At 45.6% G+C, this 14,775-nt stretch overlaps 1 protein-coding gene across 3 annotated transcripts in view; it reads right to left on the reverse strand.

Annotated features, from left to right (window-relative positions):
- Positions 1–14,775, reverse strand: part of ADCK1 (aarF domain containing kinase 1) — a 76,335-nt gene that overhangs the window by 40,146 nt on the left and 21,414 nt on the right. For all 3 annotated transcript variants that reach the window (XM_033061729.2, XM_033061728.2, XM_033061727.2), the window contains one exon: positions 5,000–5,203. In XM_033061729.2, coding sequence (XP_032917620.1) covers positions 5,000–5,203 — 204 coding nt within the window. The remainder of the gene's footprint in view (positions 1–4,999; positions 5,204–14,775) is intronic.

Here is a 14,775-nt window from a genome sequence, read left to right on the forward strand (position 1 = left end):
GTGCCAGGTACAACAGCAGGAAACCAAGGCTGAATCCTCCAAACATCACTGTGAAAATGCATCCTCCTTCACAAATCACAGCACAGGAGGTTCCTCTACCACATGTGCTTTGTTTATAAATCACAGTCAAACCATTCAAGTATCCAGCCCTGCTCAGTCAACAAGCTCCTTTACTGTACGGCTGCAGGAGGTTTCTTGCAAATGGCAAAACAGTGCTTGAACAACCTATAAAAGCTGCAATTAACTGTGGATGAAATGGATGGTCTCCTTGGAGGTGCTGGGTAATCAAGCAATTAGAAACTACTTCACATTACCTGCATTTCCACAAAGCAGAGCTAGAATGACATCCTTCCAAATGACTATCTTTCCATCTGTTTAAGGCCTTTATATGATTTGGCTTCAGCAGAGAAGCCTTGACCTCTGAGCTCTCCCCAGCCTTTTCTCCCATCCTTGAACAAAGCAAGCACTGTAAGCAGAACTTTCAATCACTGGTGTGTTCTCCCTTTGGAGCCTGTTTTGCCTCAGCCTTCCCTGGAGCACAGCAAACTCACCAGCAATGGCCTCAGTATGTATACAGATAGGGATACCTGAAGTCAAGACTTCTTGGGATCCCTCATTTGATAACATTTGAGACTGCTCAGCTTCAACTATTTCTACTCCTCTGCAACAGTTTCAGCAACTGTTAGATGTGAAAGTAAGTCAAGGGACAAGGAGAGACACTCGCTCCCATGGCTAGTCACATGCCTTACACCAGCTCGTCACCCCCCAAGCAATGACAGCCTGGACACAGAGCACCTGGGCAGCCGCAGTACACAAGCACCCCATCAACATGGGAAACACCCTGTGTGGGACCACACTGCTCCCAGCTGGGGGGTGCTAACTTTATCCTTGCCCTAATCCACAACCAAACAACCTCACACCAGAGGCAGAAGCAATGACTAGAGAACCTGCCTAACAGGAACCTGCCAGAAAGGTGCAGGAACTGGGATATTTCTGAAAGGAAAGAGTGACAGATGAAGAAGAAGTGAGTGTCTCCCACCAAGGAAAATTACCTCCAATATGAATCAAGGCCCAGGTACAATATGGAGTACACAAATATATCAAGAGGGAGAATAAGAAGTCTTAGGGAAAAGGTCAATAAGTTGATTTAAAAATGCCAATGTGTAAGGATGGGCTGGAAGCTGATGAGCAATAGTCTGTAAAAAGTCACATCTTGCTGTACACAGGAGAAGTAATACAGCGGTGCTGAGTCAGTAGAGCTAGGCTATGACCTTCTGGGATGTGCAATATGAGGAGGTCTTTTGGTACCAGAAAGAGGTAAAAGTGTGTGTTGGTGTAGAGAAGAGTACACAGTGAAGCAAGGACATGTCACAGTATCAAAACTATGACAGCACTGTGCAGCAGCAGAGAAGTGAGACCCATATTAGGGAATGCACTGGACAATAGTGGAGTCAGGTAACAGAAAGGCACATATTTGGAAGACTGGGGTTGTAAAAGCTGACAAGTCCTTCTGCAACCACTCCATCCTATGACAAGGAATGCTGTGAAATGCCTTTAATCAGAACAGAGTGGCATCAACTCCCCAATATCCCTGTATCCCACAGCCACATTACAGTCCTTTCCAACAAACCTACCAGAGGGAGGAAACATCCCTAATCCCAGTGCTGCCAAAGTTTCTTCCACCTTTTCTTGTTTCTAAGCACAAAGATTTTGTGCTTTTAAGTCTTTCTCCCTAAATGTGCAGTGTCCACATTTCAACTTGAGTTAGAGCACTTAGCTGAACCAGCTGTCTCCTCCTGTGTCATTAATAGTTCTGCAGAGAAAGAACATATTCAGCTTGCTTTCATTTTCCATGCTTAACACCTTTTCACTTTCAGAACCTTGTTCAAGCAAGGAAGATAAAAATAGAGATAGGAGAGACACTTTCATTCATATCTTAACACCCATTTTTATGAACACATCTTTTCCCAACTGCTCCAAGGAATACACTCAGAACAAGCCCAACCTGCAGTATCTCCACTGTCTCCCCAAAAGATTCTTACTCTGTGATCTCACTGGTGATTGTTTCCAGCAATTATTGCAAAGATTTCTTTGTGCAGCCTCTCCCACTGCTACTACTTGTGTTACCCTGTGAATCCCACCCCCACCCACCTCAACCTCTTGCAAATAACCCTCAAGATCACCTCCCACCTCATCCTGCTGAGATTAGAAAGCCAGCATTTGCTCACTACTGATTATTTTTATTCCAATGATCCTTGATAGGCACACAAACTGGCCCTGGACTTAAAATAAGGTTGGACAGAACAACCCACTAGTCAGCATATATGATGCTTGTGCTTCTGTGTCAAATCCACACGCATGCCATTCACTTTTATGTCAGAGCTACATGCTGCAGTTCCCAGTCCCCAGCCATGATGTTGGCCTAAAATAGGAGACCCTCCACCAGCAGGATATCAGGTAAGTTTGTGTGGAGACAACGGAACTGTTGAACTGCCATAAATCCACCTCACAAGTGCTCTGTCTTTGCTCAAACATCTGTCCCATTGGCATGGTCTCCATTTAATCCAGTTTTCCCACAAAACATTTGTAAACATCCAAGCTTGTGATAAGATTCGCAGGAGCAAGTCACATCAGAAGGCAGACTGTTTCTAATTGACTGAAAATATAATGCTTTTGTACATGAAATTGGCTTTTTTTGATCTTCTTGCCCTTTTGCAAGCTCTTGCCTAATTTGTTAGCTTGTCACATTCCTCCCTAGGTATCTCTGTATATTTCCAGTTGCTCTTTCTCCCATTTGCTCTACACTGATCCAAGCTGTATGTAATTACTTCTTGCCTACACTAAAGCTTCATCTGAAGAGCCCTGCTCTTGGGCCTGAACAGAGAACTGGAAGTCATACCACTGAATTTGAGAGCAGCAAGACTAGACCTAGGCACCCTGAAAAGGTTCCCTCATTGTCATTTTTTTCTTCTATTTCAATTCATCTGCAAGTTCCCAGGTGTGATGCTGGCCCCAGGAGGGAAAATTTTAGGATCCCTCTCTGCATTCTTCTCTGCCCTGATACTCCACCTTACCACTCTGCCACCTATATTTCAGCTAAGTACATCATATTTAAAATACACTGAGGATCTAGCTACACTGGAAATTTTTTTTTTTTTTCCTGAAGCAACCCTATTAAACCTTCTAGACTCCAGCAATGACAGCTTTGGTGCATCGGGTTCCCAAATCCTTTCTGGTTTTAAATATCTTGATTTGTTACCTTGTAACTACTAATACAGGCATTTACATCAGCTTTTAATAATGCCTATTTTTACAAGGTCCTGTATTTTTATACATGTTATTCTCTTCATTTATCTCTTTTTTCATTGCTGTCCTGTTACCATTTCCTCTACATCACTTTCTTCCCATTTCTACCTTCTTTACCCTCCCTCCCTCTGTAACTTTAAAATTAAATATTGCCCAGCACTGCCCATGTGAAGGAAGTGAATGCTGTGAGGTAAGGTTGCTGTGGAGACTCTGTTCAAGCTGTTTCACTGGGAATCAATGAGGCACGGAGCATTTGTCGAGCTCCCAAGAGGCAAAAAGAAACCAGGGATTATCAGTGGCAGCTGAACACACGCTTGAGAGAAAAGGTCCCACCTCCAAGCACCTACTTCAGCCTTTAAGAGACACCACACAAACTGTGCCAGAGGTGGCTAGTGTGGTAATTTAATATAGGTTAACTTTGGGGTGGCTTTCCACAGCTTCTGTGGAAGGGAGATTGCCACATGGAAGCCCAGGGAGGCAGAGGCCTGCAGGGAGCAGCCAGCCTGCTCTGCTCCATCTATTCACTGAGCTATGAAATGCAGCCGGTACCAGGCATACTACAAGGATGGAAAGCTAATAGAGGGAGCATGTTGCAGACTGGGGGCTGACATTAACCCTGCCATTAAACTGTAGGGACATATTAATGGTCATTCCTGGCTAGACAATATGTAAACCTTTAAACTACACATAGGCAGACTTGCCCCATTCAAATCTGCCCATAATATACCCTCTTGGTGCAAATAGTTCACTTACCTCATGTTTCCCCCACACCTCCTTACCACACAGACAGGCCAGAACAACCAAAACAGCTCCAAAAACCTCTATATATTAGAAACAACAGATGTACACACTGCTTCCCTTCTTCAACCTCCTGTCTTCCTCCCCCTCACACACACTTTCCATAGCATCACCTTTGCACACTGTTGCCTCTTGCCTCCCTCCTTACCATATCAGTTATGATCCTTGAAATGCCTCTCCTCAATCTGGTCTAGAATGTGAGAGAACTCCTTGTAAAGAGCAAGATGCAAAGTAGCAGAACACCCTCTGTAATTTACTGTGGTTTACATCCCTTGTATCTAATGAACACAGTCACCTGCCTGATGACCTACTGATCTCAGTGCTGTGGGCTGCTGAGGGTTAATGATGGCACTGACTCCTGAGCTACTACGTTACCTGACTGCAGCACCAAAAGTGATTTATGCTATTATTTTCTTTGGGGGTTAATTAGGGGCTCGAAAAAGTAAAGGGCTGTCAGTGCTAGCTGGAATTGGTCTAGTGCAGCCAGGGGAGAGCAGTCATCCCTCACAGAGCTCTGCCAATATATCTCTGTCCTGAACATCAATACCTCCAGCTTCCACTCCTCAGTGTGGCACAGCCCTCCATCCTGACCTCCAGCAACCCTGTTCATCTTGGCATACAGAGTACGCTGCTCTGCTGAGTCCTGCCACTTCCATCTGGCACCTTTTACACCCTTACTCCTCTCTGTTATCTTCTCACCAAAGCCTGCCAATAATGCCCATTGATGGACAGAGAAAACTTGCATGGCCTTCACCCACAAACAAGGAAGGGATATCTCCCCTCGGTATGTCTTATAACTGAGAAACAGCAGTTTTCCTTCCTCTAGCTGCTGTTTTCCTTCCTCTAGTTGTTCAAGGCTTGCTGAGAAGCCAACACAGGCTATAGCTTCCCCTACCTCTTTGCCCAGATCCTCACGGATAACTTGCTCAATCTCCTGCCTGGTGCTCTGTGGGGCCTGGCTGTGCAGCACCTTGAGGGTGCGGGTGTACTCCTCAGGCAGGAGGTAGTCCAGCGCTCCCAGGTGCTGTCCCACCTTGATGAAGGTGCCTCGGTTGGAGCAGCACAACTCCCGGAGGCGCTCAGCAGAGCGCAGGTGCACCTGTGAAGAGACCAGAACATCAGTCAAGCCTGTCTGTTACATGCACATGACCACATATGTATCTTTTTTATCCAATACTTAAGGAGGCCAAGGATTTCCTTTCTTAATACTGGACATCATCATCTAACATGTCAGTTCATTATTAGGACTCTGGTTGGATTTAAAGCATCTGAACCAGACCAGAACAAGATGCTCCAGAATATAAAGGGTTTAAACACTTATTTGTATAGGCACCATGATCAGTAACAGCACATTAATTTTTGGTCCATCCTTGCACAGAATAAAATGTCTGGCCATAAGGCAGCGTTGGTTTGTCACTGTGATTCTGCACTATGATGCACGGTTTGGAAACTCCTTGTCAAAAGACAAAAATCACAACCACAATCATTATGTTAGATTCTCAGCATGAATGCAGTGAATTAAAATGAGAAGAAAACCACAGATACCATCCCAGAAACTTATAGGAACTCAAAAGAAGAGTCTGTTAAAAACTAGAATTATGTATCTCCCCTTGGCAGTGAGAAAGACAGTACATGGACAGTCCTTCATCTTTCTGACCTCACTTTGACACGCACAAGGGGAAATTACATCCTTCCAGTCCAGTCAGGTCTTGGGTCTAACTGCTTACATTGCCAACAGTCTGCAGTGACAGTCATTTGAACAACTAAGTGTTAGAAGACTTGCCAGCTGTGCTCACAGTGGCCAAATGACAAAACGAATTGCCAACCACTTGCCTGGTCTGTATTTCAGCTCTTAACAGTTCATTTTGCTCCTCAAGAATACACCAGCTTTCAGTGACAATGATTTATTCTCACTTTATTACTGTCACTAGAAAAGCCTCCTGCCAAGGACACAGCTATATTGAATAATATTTAATGAACTTCATATAAGTTTACCCTGATACATTAATAAAACCTAAGCAGATCAATAACAAAAAATACTGTGCACCCATCTTCTGTTAACGCCTGACACCAATCTGCATGAAGTCTCCTCATTCCTCTGGCTTCTGTGTCAGAAGTCATTGAAGGACAAATTCTATGTCTGCAGCCCTCATCTGCACAAGATCCTGTAGTGATGGACTCCACCAAACACCCTGAAGTACGTGACAAAAAGGAACAATACCACAAACATTCACGAACACCACATACATCCACACCATTCAGTAGTTATCTTTGCTCTCTGCGCAAAGCATTGCCATGTCATGCCATAGGACAGGCCAAGTATCTCACATTTGGGAATGTGTCAGGGGCAGACTGAGTGCTGAGCTGCAAGTGCATGAAACACAGGCCTAGGGGAGTGTGAAGAGAAAGCCAAATGTGCAAGTCTTTCCCTCAGTGTGGGACTTGACAGTTTGATGCACACGTGCTCACACACACGTATACATGCATTTTCCTAGGTGGGTACATACGGATGAGTGTTACTCATGCTAGTTGAGTGAGTTTCCCCCCAGCATATTGCCAGCTCACAAACACTCGCATATATAGGCTGCAAATAATACCCATGAGTATGCCTCAGGTCTCCCACATCATTCTCTTGCATTTTATACAACAGCTTTGAAGTTCCTATTGTAACAAGCCTCTGCTCTGGCTCTTTCCCTGCTCTTCTTCCCTGTGTGCAGCAAGGACAAAAGCAGGACAAAAGGGAACAAGGAAAGGAAGTTGTAACAAAAGATGAGAGAGCAAGAGTGGGAGTAATGGGATAAAAGAGAAAGGGAGAGAGGGAACCGATGCAGCTGAGTTGTTTGTCACAGCACCAGGAGTACAGCCCATGACAGCAAAACAGCTTTTTTGCAGCTCCAATAGTCACCCTCTACCCACTGCTTCCAGTTGCAGAGGAAAACCCCTGCCAGCAATGAAGTAGATTGGTGGCCAGCCACACACCTCAAGGTGCTGGGCAGCCATAGCCAAAGGCACTGGCAGGAAACAGGGGCAAGGCTCTTTAGAGATAAGTTCCAAGAAACCCACTGAGCTCCCAGCATTGAGCTCAGGCCAGCACAGGGTCCTGCAATCTCCCACACACAGCAGGAGCCCATCAAATGACTCCAGGTTGCAGCACGAGCAGGGCAGAGCAGCAGCAACACAGGGCTGTAGCGCAATGCTGGGTGTCAGGCCAAGCAGCCAGCTCAGAGTAGAGGTGCTTGCTCCAGTGCATTACCCACACCACATGGATTCCCAAGGGAGATGATAAAAACAGGCTGGAAAACTCATGTAGCTAAACATGCAACTGATTGTAGACACACTTGCCTACAGAGTGTATCTTCACATCTGGGTTACTGCTGAGAAGGAGATGGCAATAGCCTCTCTTTCCTCTAGCACAAGGTGAGAGGAAAATTTTGCCCCCACAAATTTATTCACACTGTTGAGAAGCTGGTTGGCCTTATGAATGCAGCAGTCCTGGAAAAGAGGATCCTTACAAAGGGCTCCAGGAAGAAAACAGAACCAAACCCCCTGCAAGGTATCCTCCACAAAGCTCTCACAACTGGCTTGGCTTAAACTCCTAAGAGACAGATGCCCTGGCTGGCTGGACAGACCACGAAATTCCAGCTCTGCCCTTCTAGAGAGACAAGATGACCAAGCAACTTTTCTCAAAGTAAACCTGTATCCCTACATCTTACAAAACTCCAGTCTGCATTAGAGGCAGTACTGTGAGCATGAAGCAGGACTGTGAATGCAGCTTCCAAGGACTCTTTTCTTATCAACCAGATCAGGTTTTTTAGCAGAAAACTTTCCTAATCTCTTTTATTTTCTTGGGTCTCCCCACGATAGGTCACAGTCCAGATGCAGCACTTGTTTCTCTGACAGACTACATTCCCCTAATAATAGACAAAGTAAGAGTGTCACATTCCTACTACACTGTCCAGTAGTGGTGGCCCACTTTTCTGTTCCACCTTGAAGAAAATGCAAGGTCAATGGAAATCCCCAGAATGGCTCAGAACTTTTCTTCAAGATTCTCTTTGTTGCCCATCAAATACTTTGAAGACTGTTTTTATCAGAGGAAAGAGCTGGAAACAACACCTAGTTTTATACAGGTATGCATCACCCCTAGGAGCACACTACAAAGAAAAGATGCATTACATGTACCAAGGAATATCAAGAATATGCTTCCATCAGAAAGCCCTTCAGTTCACAAATGCTCTCTGTGTACACAGCTCTCTCCTCAGTCCACAGAGGCATCTCTTTCTATCTCAAATTCCTTCTCCAAATTTCAGCAGGAGAAATTCTGCACTGGCCCACATGGCTATCAGATTCCTCTGCTTTACCTAAATCCCAGTAAGACTAGGACTAACACTGATTATTAAAACTGTGAAAGTAACAACTCTTAGGTGTGGAGAGGAAGCATCTCTGGGATGAAGCACATGCTCAGCAAACAGAGCTGCAAAGGGATATATGTTAATTTATGCTTGATGTACAAGCAGGCCTAGCTTCTCAAGTAATTTGGTTGCTTTTTAAGGAGTCTTTACTCACACAGAACAGCTCGTCAGAACATCAGATGTGCAGATGTCATAAACTGGCAGGTGCTAATCTGGTCTTAAAAATAAATGACTTAATTTAGAAGAAAATAAATATTCAAACCAAAATCTACCAGCAGTATTGGATATCTGGTGACAGATCTGTGGCAAAAGTGCTCAGAAAGGCCACAGAAGACAGTAAAGTAAGTGATGGAAGGAACTTCTCATATGGAATCCCTCAGAAAAGATATCCCAACTCTGTAGGGTACTCTTAGCTGGCAAAATATGAAATGAGGATTAGGAATGCAAAGAACAGCCTGCCCATCACTGCTTACAATGGAGATACACTCTCCAAGACAGTATTTCAAGAGACACCTTTCTTCAATCAAGATTGAAAACTTCAATCACATAAAAATTAGAGATTAATTCAAAAAGTAGCTGAGATGCTAATACCCATAATAAAAGGAAATCTAATATTAAAACTGTTAACTTGCAAAGGACTGAAAGGGAATAAACGTTGCCCCGTTTTTAAGAAAAATCTAGACTAATCTGGGAAACTAGTCCTGCAAGCTTTAATTCTGTATCAACTAAATTAGTTGAGACAATAATTACCAAGAATACTAAAAATCATCTAGCTAAATGTAATATGACTGATAAAAAGCCAGCAGGGATTTTGAGGGGAAAAAAGTCATTCTTCACCAGTCCAGCAAAATACTGTGAGTTTGTTAAGATAATAGCCAATAGAAAAGAGGTATTAGAAAAAGATATATTTACTAGGACTTTCAAGCGGCTTTCAATAAATATACTCACAAAGAATGAAAGGAAAATTCAGTAATTATTGGAGATACAAGAACATCACTTGCTCATTTTATCCCATTCTCAGCTCAGAAACCCAGCACTACAGACAGCAGCAATGGAAGACACTCAATTAGGATAAAGCTGCAACATTTAGTGCTGTTTTCACCACAATTTCATTTCAACCTGCTCTGAGCAGGTCATTAGACCAGACGATCCCACACAAACCTTGTCCATCTTAGGACCTGCATTCATTGTTACTTCCATGGAGAATGAACTAGTACTGAAAACATGATGAAAAGTGGAAGAGGTCCAGGAAATGCACAGAAGGCAAAAGGAGTTCTCTACTTTAAAAGGTGACCTTCATTACTGTCAAAAACAAACAGCAAAGTGTCCCATTATACCTGTTCTTACACCAAAGTTTAATTTTCCTGCTAGTGATCTGGCAAAGGAGAGAATAGAACAGTGACAAAAATTCCATGATATGTAGGAGATATTATTCACCACTGTGGAAAAATAAACCCTGCCAAGTCCCTACCAACAACAGGTGAAAAATCAATACAGTGGGAGGGAGATCTCACCCCCAGCACAGATGGCTGCAAGGTTACACATATTGGGAGATGCAGTCTGTCCTCCCCGCACACACTGCTGGGCTCTCCATTAACTGGAACCATCCAACACTTGGACCACATTCTTGGGGATAGCTCAGGCTGCTCAATGCACAGAGTGAGTCAGGGAAAAAAAACAAAACTGTTTGTCTGTTAGTAAAAAGATGAAAATATTAAAAATATCAAAACACTATTGTATAAATTGAATGCACAATCCCACCCTGGCTTCTAGACATCCTATCACCAAAAAAAGGTAGATAAATAAAAAGGACAGAGAAAGACAGGGAAAATATGACCGTGTCATATAGAAGAGTCTATGAAAACAGAGATTTGAAATGTTAGAAGACTGTTTAGAGAGTTGGTGCATAAGAGAGAAAAGTTATATGCAATAATGAATAAAAAGCTCCCATACCTCAAAAACCCACAAATAATAGGGCATTCCACAAAACAACTGTCTTTAAGTTAGGGTTTTTTTACATCCCATTTTGCACAATACAGAATTAACCAGTGGCACTCACTGTCAGAGGATAGAAAAGCCAAGAGCTTAATGGAATTCAGAAAGGTTTTAGATATTTATGATAAAACAACCATACCTGATTTTATATGTAGCTTTTCATCTTTAAAAGTGCTTTTACAAAGCTCTTTACAAAATTCAAGATTGCTATTCTCCATTTTACAGACTCATAAGAACATTACAGGTAATAAAATGTCTATGGGGCTTTAAACACTATTGCTCAAAGCATCAAGACAAAAATTACCCTACTCCTGGCCACAATGAGAGAATGCAAACAGGGTGCATTATTAAAACCTCTAGAGAACCTATTTGGTGTATCCAGCTCCCAAATTCTGGTTAAATCTTCTGCTGAGGTCAACCTGTTTCCAAGAGTCTTATATATTCACTAAATTACAGTAATTTCACGACTATAAGGCGCACCCTTATGACTAAAATTTTTCCCTAAACCCGGAAGTGCGCCTTATAGTCCGGTGCGCCCTATCTGATCTACAAAGTTGCAAAATTTTCCACCCCGGAAGTGAGAGCCGCGAGGGGGGGCGGCGCCGCGGGAGCGCCGAGTAGCCATGGTGGGGCAGCCGCAGGCAGTCCCAGGCACAGAGAGCAGCGCGGGCTGGAAGGCGGGGCATGGCCCCCGGCGGCCCCAGGCACAGGGAGCAGCGTGGACTGGAAGGCGGGGGGCGGCCCCGGGCTGCCCCAGGCACAGGGAGCAGCGTGGACTGGAAGGCGGGGGGCGGCCCCGGGCTGCCCTAGGCACAGGGAGCAGCGCGGGCTGGAAGGCGGGGCGTGGCCCCGGGCAGCCCCTGGCACGGGGAGCAGCAAGGGCAGGAAGGCAGGGGGCGGCCCTGGGTGCCCCAGGTACCGGGAGCAGCGTGGGCAGGGAGGTGTTACTACTTTGTAACTTTGTTGTGCGCAGCGGCCTGAGCCGACGGGACCACAGTGCTGTGCGCCGAGCCGAGCGAGAGATGGGAGGCAGGGCAGTTGGCGCCGGCGAGCCGAGCGAGGGATGGGCGGCAGGGCAGTGGCGGCGCGGGGCAAGCCCGCCGACATGGGGGCACCCGGAGCACCAGGGAACTCCGGAGCAGCGGGGCCCTGGGGACGCCGCACGGAGCGGCAGCAGGCGTTCCCCGGCCCTGGGGACACCGCACGAAGCGGCGGAGGGCTTTCTCCGGCCCCGGGGACGCCGCACGGAGCGGCGGCGGGCATTTTCCAGCCCCGGGGACGCCACACGGAGCGGCGGCGGGCATTTTCCAGCCCCGGGGACGCCACACGGACCGGCGGCGGGCCTTTTCCGGCCCCGGGGACGCTGCACGGAGCGGCGGCGGGCATTTTCCGGCGCCGGGGACGCCGCATGGAGCGGCGGCGGGCCTTTTCCGGCCCCGGGGATGCCGCACGGAGCGGCGGTGGGCATTTTCCGGCCCCGGGGACGCCGCACGGAGCGGCGGCAGGCGTTCCCTGGCCCCGGGGATGCCGCATGGAATGGCGGATACAGGCAGGCCCGGGGGCCAATGGCTGCCGGGTTGGGGCAGGGCCTTGGCCAGCAACCGCGCGGGGGGAGCTGGGGGCGGAGCCTCACCAAAAAAAAAAAAAAAAAAAAGTGCGCCTTATAGTCCGGTGCGCCTTATCTGATCTGCAAAGTTGCGAATTTTGCCGAATCCGGGGGGGTGCGCCTTATAGTCCGGTGCGCCTTATGGTCGTGAAATTACTGTACCTGCCATTCGAAGGACTTGTGACATTGGTGATGAGCTCTTGCTTGCTTTCCACAGAACAAAAGAACTGCTGCTTATGGTCTTTCATATTAAGCCTTTAGGATGCTGGGAAGAAACCTGTGGCACACGGTGGGTGGAAGCATCCTGACATGCTGTCAGCCATCCTGGACAAGAACACTCTTCCAGAAATGCTTGCAGTAGGAGACTGGACTGGAAGAGCCAGGTTGTTGTTTGAACTCCCTACAGAGGGGAAAGAGGATGTCATCACCTCTGTGGTGGGTATCCCCAAAACACAGTTGAGTAGGGAGAAAAGACATGTCAGAGAATATAGGAAAAATCTGATCATAGTCCTTTTCTATGATAATGACAGGGCCATATGTACGGACTAGCAGAACTGTAGAAACAGCTTTAGATGACTGCAAGGAGAGCACTAACCAGAGAAAAATGAAAAGATGTCCACCTCAATTTAACACAGTGAGAAACTGAAATCAGTGGCCATGCCAAAAGATCTGTAAAGATGCTTAGGAAGGATACAGCTACTGGTGATGTGAATAGGGTACTTGGATGCTTTAAAAACAGCAATACAAAACAGAACCCATTTCAGTGACAGTGTAGTTCTGTCTAAGGGGCTGTTATCTCCTCTTTCAACTAATCTGAATAAGTATACAGTAAATATAAACTGCTACAGTCTTCACTGATGCTTGGAGCCTGGTAATCAAACTGACTGGCAGCAAGGATGCTGCAGGAAGACACACAACTCTGAACAGAATTGTTATTGCCTGCTTTTTGTATTATCTTTCCTACTTACCTTTTACAAAAGCTCATTTCTAGGCACACTAGATATTTGCCATTCAAATGCTTCCTTATACCAATATTAACTGATCATATTGCCAATGATGGATAGACCACACCTTTGGAATAAGTCCTGGTGCAATGTACCTCACTACCTAATAACATGTTATTTGTGTGAGATATGTATAACTTAATAAGATCCTTCAGAAATTCTGGCACAACAGTTGGTTGCCAGTGGGACAGAAAGGAAGAAAGATAGCTTTATAGTTTGAAAAGGATTAAGGATGGAGATGATCCTCCTGACTAAAGTGACAACTTCTCAGTGTCATAAACACAGAAACAAGGAGTCACACTAGCAGGATGGCCAGTAAACTCGTACTAATGGAATATAGACAATAGGCCTACAGACAGATGAAATCTAGTGTTGGTGCTGTGGCCTTTTACCAGTAGTGCTACAGTCAGCTAAAATTAAAGCCAACATATTTCATAATTTGTGTAAAATTTCCCTGGAGATCATAACGGACTCTTCCAAACATAGGCCAACACATTTTAGGCTGAACAGATGCACAAGCTCACACCCCGAGAGCCATCAGGACTCTGAATTTCCACATACAAGCACACACAAGTGCTGACATCCCACCTGTGCCACACATACTCCCAAGTCTTCCTGCTAAAACTCCTACTCACAACTTGGTTCGTATAGGTGACTGAAGGCTGGTCCAGCAACAAACCACTAGTGTGAGATGCCACTTGGTTCAGAAAACATTTTTACACTAGGCTGATGCCCACGACTTTGGCCAGTCACTCCCCAAGCTGCTCTGGAGAGTAGGAAGCAGCGTTTCTGACCTACAGGGCAAAGTATCAGCAGTCACCTTGCTGAACCCTGCCCTTGCTGGCTGGTGCATGTACAACCAGCACCAATCGCCGCTTGTGTTCCATCTTCATTCTACCCCAAGCTCGGTCATTTGTGCTCTGATTATCTCTCATTACTGACGACCTTGCTGTAATGAGTTTTAATCTGCCTCGTATTAATTAGAAACATTTTCATTAGCCAGCTCAATTTTAGGTAAATAGCTAATAGAAGCAACTGAGCTGCAATTAGTTATCTGTGGGGCAGTTCAGGATAAAAATCAGAAGAGAGCAGCTGTTTCCCCTCTAGACACCTCTGCGACACAATGCACTGTTCTGTGTAAGTCTCCTGAGCCAGGAAAACAAGGAGCACAGGGAAGGGCTGGGCAGAGACAAAGAGAAAATAACATGCTAAAATAACTGGGCTTCTCTGTCGATAGAAGGAATCTGAGCATCAAGATAAGTTCCCTACAGCCACAGACTTTACCTCTGAACAAAGTTCTGCTCTTGAGGCTGTTTTACCCTGTGACTATTCAAGAGGTCCTTCACACAGGCTCTCTTGTGGGGAACGTACATTATTGTGAATGGTTACTTACACATGAGGATAAGATCAGATCAGATTTGCCCAAGACAAAAGGATCAGAACCATGTATACACGAAGATACAGTACTTGCAAAGACATAAAAGTGCATTCAGTGCCTTGTGGTCCTGATAGCTGATACACAAATAGATCTGTCCTGTGTTTCATTGCAGAGAACCCAAGGAGGATAGAAAGTAATTCAACAGCATGTCTGCAGAAGGCACAGAAACATTCACAGAAGCCACAATGAAATGAGGCACATGTCTTGATCCACTGATCA

This window comes from Catharus ustulatus, chromosome 6 (assembly GCF_009819885.2).
Source record: "Catharus ustulatus isolate bCatUst1 chromosome 6, bCatUst1.pri.v2, whole genome shotgun sequence".
In the NCBI taxonomy this organism is placed as follows: Eukaryota; Metazoa; Chordata; class Aves; order Passeriformes; family Turdidae; genus Catharus; species Catharus ustulatus.